The sequence below is a fragment of the Aulonocara stuartgranti genome, assembly GCF_965226115.1.
Source record: "Aulonocara stuartgranti genome assembly, chromosome: 1".
NCBI lineage: Eukaryota > Metazoa > Chordata > Actinopteri > Cichliformes > Cichlidae > Aulonocara > Aulonocara stuartgranti.
Window position 1 is genome coordinate 36,461,523 of NC_138939.1, and position 6,075 is coordinate 36,467,597.

At 39.3% G+C, this 6,075-nt stretch overlaps 1 protein-coding gene and 1 long non-coding RNA gene across 2 annotated transcripts; both read left to right on the top strand.

Moving 5' to 3' along the window:
* The first annotated feature begins 702 nt into the window (after nt 1-702).
* On the top strand, nt 703-2,810 carry LOC309697182. The gene is made up of 3 exons (XR_014273761.1): nt 703-773; nt 2,401-2,536; nt 2,674-2,810. It is a non-coding gene; the product is annotated as an uncharacterized lncRNA (long non-coding RNA).
* A 1,898-nt stretch (nt 2,811-4,708) lies between these two features.
* Nucleotides 4,709-5,543, top strand: LOC309717727 (low choriolytic enzyme-like; the record flags this gene model as incomplete). Its single annotated transcript, XM_082552504.1, has 2 exons — nt 4,709-5,206; nt 5,458-5,543. The coding sequence occupies exons 1-2, from the start codon at nt 4,954-4,956 to the stop codon at nt 5,541-5,543; spliced, it is 339 nt and encodes a 112-aa protein (XP_082408630.1). The 5' UTR covers nt 4,709-4,953.
* Nucleotides 5,544-6,075: the final 532 nt, after the last annotated feature.

Below are 6,075 nucleotides of genomic sequence, written 5' to 3' on the forward strand. Positions count from 1 at the left end.
GACAAGTCTCTTAGCAGTATAGTACAGTAATAATATTACAATCATTAAAAGACTAAATATATATAAATATATATACACACATGTATAAAGAAAGAAATCTTAAATAGAAATGTGACTGCTCACATGTACATGGGGGGCGGGGGGGGGGGGGGGGGGGGGGGGCAGGAGTGAGCAGCAGTATGTTATGAATAATACAGAGGGAAGGATCATTGCATTGCAGAATGATTAAAAACACTGACTTTTAGAAATTAAAAAGCTTACACAAATACTACTGTCACTGATTACATTATTACATTACGTTATATGCACACACACACACACACGGCTCCTTTCCATGTGTTTGCCATCACACAGATACAGTACACGCCCTACTGCTCAGAACTGTAAACTTGCTTTGAAATGTCCTGTTTACAAAGGAAAAACATCCTTTATCTAATACACCTAATGATTGACAGAAGCATGAATCATAAAATCATAAATGAGTTTAAGGGAAGTATTTGTATTCTTATATGTATTTATTGCCTTTTGTTTTTATATGAAAACTATTGAAAGTTACTGATCTATGACTGACATTATATGAGTCACAGTCACACCTCTCTGGGTTCCCTATAAAGAGATTACACTTGCTGCATCCAGTATCAGACACCTGCTTTTACCTCTTATTTATCTCACTGCATTTTCTGACCTGTTTTAGCTTTGAAGTTAAACTACAGAGGACCATTATCATGACTCCAGTTTTCCTTGTCTTGCTCTTGATGACTGCTGTTCCTCTGGTAAGTTGGACTCTATAAACACTTGGATTTATGGTGCAATGGATTTAGGTCCGATACTGACCTAAATTACTGGATCGGATATCTGAGAGAAATTAAAAAATATAATCCGATCCATTAAATATCACAAAAGCACCTCACAAAACTTGCGACATGGCATAACTCAGCTCATAACCTTTGCACGTCGGAGCAGTAGCCTATGCATCACGTCATAGAGCGGCTGTGGCGTGCAAGACCTGTCGGTGGTCTGGTTGAGCATTTGGAGCCTTGCTATGTGCTCCCAAACTGGCATTTCATCTCCGAGAAAGTTATCCCAGAGAGAAGTAAAGCAAGTGTGTAAGTTTATCTATGAATGTTTGTAAAGCATTCCCAAGTGAAGCTTTACAACTGATACTGAATAAGGAGCGAATGCCTCTTCTTCTCCCCCCTCCCTCTCCTGTTGCTACTTCAATCATGAAACTGATCAGTGATCAGCTGATTGGCTTTTCTGTCGCGAGTCCCGTCTCTCTTGTTTGTTTTTGGCCCTGTTGAGTACTGCAGCATCAACAGCGAAAGTAATGACGGAGGCAAAAATGTCCTTAATATTTTGGGAACTTTATTCCACATCAACACGGGCAAAACTTTTCCTCATGGGTGCCATTTTTGTTGTGGTATACTTTCTTCTCAGGGGTGTGGCATGTAAAAGGGCATTTATTCCCTTCAAGGACCTGAAGCTCCATAAAACACCCCTCCAATAGCCAAACCCATCTGTTCTCTGATTGGATAGTTAAATTTGTGATTGACATGACATTGACCAATCAGATGAAAGGAAGAAAAATAGGGTCAAAATTCGTACTTGTACCTTGAAACTTGAGAGCAGGGTTTCACACTTATTTTTTGGCTAAGTCCACACACAAATTCTTTTTACACATACAAAACTGATTTACAAGTACAAAATATTTATGACCACAATTTTTGCCCATACCATCTGTGCAGTCTGCAGTTCAGCTGAAGAAAGATGTTGAATCTATTTAATTATTGTAGAAAAATAATTGATTTCTGTGCATTTTTTACACATACATTAAATTAAAGTTGATTACATAATCACGAGGCAGAGAGGGGGGGTGGTTCCCTATTTTTTTGATGGGAGTTGGCAACCCTATTAGGTTAGGTTGTTTAATATTTCTACTAAGTACTCTTTAAATTACCAGAATAAGAAGGATTGTGCCGGTTTAAGTTTATTAAATTGATCAGTATTGCTGAACTATGAAATATTTTGGGTGCAGTGTATTTTCTTTGCGTATCGATGTAACAGAATGGCTTTAGTGTTTTGTTTTTTAGAACTTGAGTATGAAATTATAGAAAATGCAGCAAGATATTTATAAAAAACAGTTTTATTATAAAATGGACCATATCGGATTCATATTGGTATTGGCAGATGTGCAAATTTATGATATTGGTATCGTGACATCTCTTGTTTTTACTTTGGTGCAGTCCTGTTTTTTTAAATGCATTAATGGCTAGCTTCTTACAATTTCATCTTTTTTTCGTGCACTGCTCATTTGGCAAAAATACAAAAAATATCATTAATACATGATTGTGGAAAAAGTCTGTGCTGTGTGTGAACCGATCTCTTTGTGTTTTCATTTAGAAATGCCTTCTCCAAAAATGGGCAGCCCACCATTGTGGCCAAGTCCAATGCTAACCTTATCTTTGGCTATGCTAGCGAGATGAGCGCCAATGACATTGCCCGTGTAAACAAGCTTTATGGCTGCTGGTAAAAGATCGTGAGTAAAATAATAAACCAAATAGAATGACTTTCTTATAGTATAATACTACTATAAGAAAGTCATTCTATTAACATATGAAACACAACGAATAATACACGGCACTCAGTTTGTTTTATGTTTCTTCCATTAACCAGAAGTTTTAAGGACGGCAAGAAACAACCAGAATCCAGACGCTTCAGCTCGGCCTGTTGTCCTGTAAAAATATTGGAAACAAATGTAATATAGAGATCTGAAGTTTATATTTGGAAAGTTATATTCACTTGTTTTTTACAATTATGTGTGATGTTGTTTTAATTTAATATTTAATCTATTTGATAATTATCTGGAAATGCAAATGAATGTCTTTGTGTTGTGACTGTTTTTAACTTTGTTGTTAATGTCAGTGCTTGTAAACTGTTTATTGTGCCTCCAGATAGATGCGTTTGGACCTTCTTCTAAAATAAAAGTACCTGTTAACACATAACAGCCCTTTATTTAAGTCATTAATGTAACACAATTTCTAACTAAAATTATCCCTAAACATATTTAATTGGCTAAGGTTTGGTCATTTTGGTCTTTCTTTTTATATTTTGTCATACACTCAACAAAAATATAAACGCAACACCTTTGTTACTGCTCCCATTCCCCATGGGATGGACGTAGAGACCTAAAATTCATTCCAGATACACAATATAACCATCCCTCCCAAACAGTGGTCACAAATCAGTCCAAATGTGTGGTAGTGGGCACATCTGCTATATTGAGATAATCCATCCCACCTCACAGGTGTGCCACATCAGGATGCTGATCTGACATCATGAGTAGTGCACAGGTGTACCTCAGACTGCCCACAACAAAAGGCCACCCTGGAATGTGCAGTTTTGTCTCACAGCAAAATGCCACAGATGCCACAAGCAATGAGGGAGCGTGCAATTGGCATGCTGACAGCAGGAATGTCAACCAGATCTGTCGCCCGTGCATTGAATGTTCATTTCTCAACCATAAGCCGTCTCCACAGGCGTTTCAGAGAATATGGCAGCACATCCAACTGGCCTCACAACCGCAGACCTCGTGTAACCACACCAGCCCAGGACCTCCACATCCAGCAGGTTCACCTCCAAGATCGTCTGAGACCAGCCACCCAGACAGCTGCTGGAACAATTGGTTTGCACAACCAAACAATTTCTGCACAAACTGTCAGAAACCGTCTCAGGGACGCTCAACTGCATGCTCGTCGTCCTCATCGGGGTCTTGACCTGACTCCAGCTCGTCGCCGTAACAGACTTGTGTGGGCAAATGCTCACATTCTATGGCGTCTGGCACATTGGAGAGGTGTGCGCTTCACGGATGAATCATGGTTCACATTGTTCAGGGCAGATGGCAGCTGAGAATGTCCCAGTTCTTGCATGGCCAGCATACTCACCGGACATGTCACCCATTGAGCATGTTCAGGATGTGCTTGACCGGCGTATACGACAGCGTGTACCAGTTCCCACGAATATCCAACAACCTCGCACAGCCATTGAAGTGGAGTGGACCAACATTCCACAGGCCACAATTGACAATCTGACAGACTCCATGTGACGATGTGTTGCACTGCATGAGGCAAATGGTGGTCACACCAGATACTGACCGGTTCTGGGTCCCCAGACCCCCAATAGCCCAAAAAACTGCACATTCCAGGGTGGCCTTTTGTTGTGGGCAGTCTGAGGTACACCTGTGCACTACTCATGATGTCAGATCAGCATCCTGATGTGGCACACCTGTGAGGTGGGATGGATTATCTCAATATGGCAGATGTGCCCACTACCACACATTTGGACTGATTTGTGACCACTGTTTGGGAGGGATGGTTATATTGTGTATCTGGAATGAATTTTAGGTCTCTACGTCCATCCCATGGGGAATGGGAGCAGTAACAAAGGTGTTGCGTTTATATTTTTGTTGAGTGTATTAAAATACAGAAGGAAAATTAAAAGTAATGTAAAATTTAACATCATGGCTCTTGTCACTAAGTATTTAAGTCAATACCTTATAGAATATCAAAATGTGCAATTGAAAATTTATTTTTACACATTTTTTTAAGTGATTAAAATCGTGTCCAGAGTTTTTGTCAACACCATCAGATTTTTTTAAAAGTACAAAAAAATCTGGAATTATTGTGGGTAGCTTACACTCTGAGGACCCCTTACCACTTCCTGTTTGATACACATGCCATGAGGTCACTGCTGTGATAATCTTTTTTATTTTATTTCATTTATGGCATACCTTTCTGATAAAACTCTGTATCACAACCATAGTCCGTCAACACCAAAGTTGATGTAATCCAAGATTTAATTTTTTTTTTTTTTGTAGAAAGAGCTTAATTTAGGAGGCTTGTAGAGGCCATAAACAAATGATGAAAAACAAGATGACTTCTGTCAGAAAAATGTGTTATGAGAGAAAGTCGGGTATTTTGTCAACACCATCAGATACCTATAATAACCTGTCTTTCTGATTTCACTATGTGTACATCAGGTGTTCATCCAAAGTGGGCCGTCGGGGGGGAAACAGGAAATCTCCTTGAAAAAATCCTGAAAATGGCCACTGTACAACATGAGGTTCTCCATGCTCTGGGCTTTCGCCACGAGCACTCTCGCTCTGACAGAGACAAGCACGTCTACATCCACACTGAAAACATCGAGCCAGGTCAGCTCAGCTTGGGTGTATTTTTATGTGCTGTACAATGAATGCAGATGTTGCTAAGTTACTTTAAAATGTCTCATTACAGCCTTGCTTCCCAGGAAAATGAAATGCTCCTGCTTAGATTTTGTGGCATTTAATGAATAACGAGACTCTCCATGCAACCTAAACCTGGAAAAAGATTTGGAGGTTGGAAGGCAGCTGAGAAAACCAACATTCGTGTTTAAGTCTTTGCTCTTTTTTCAATTCCTGTGCAGGACACGAACACAACTTCAAGAAGGTGCAGACTAACAACTTGGAAACTACTTATGACTTTAAATCTGTCATGCACTATAGGAAGTAATTCTTTGTGTGAATCCTTACATATGTATTTTCAGGAGTAAATCAATGTCAAACTTGGTTTCTTAAAGTGGAGTCACAGGATTTGCACAGACTTTCTTTGTACAGCATGCGGCCCATTTTTTTCCTGGAAAATTTGACTAAAAGTGTCAGAACTAGTTACTATGAATAAGTTTAATTCAGCTGACAAAAACAGTCTTCTCGGTAAGTGTGAGTGTTCCTAAATTTGCATAGAAATTGGTGCAAAACTTTCACAGACTGACACTACATTAAGTCATTGCATTAGCCTACAAAAAAACAGAGAGAGGAAAAATAATATGCAGGAAAGAATTCCTAATAATCTTACCTCCTTAATCATAAATATACCTGATATACGTATGTGTTTGTGTTCCCTTACTCTTTTTAACAAACATGTTTTTGTTTTTCTTTAGACATGCCTTCTCCAGAAACCGGAGTCCAACCATTCTTGCTCGGCCCAGACATAAGCTCGACTTTGGACATGGCAAACAGATGAGTGCCAAAGACATTGCCCGTGT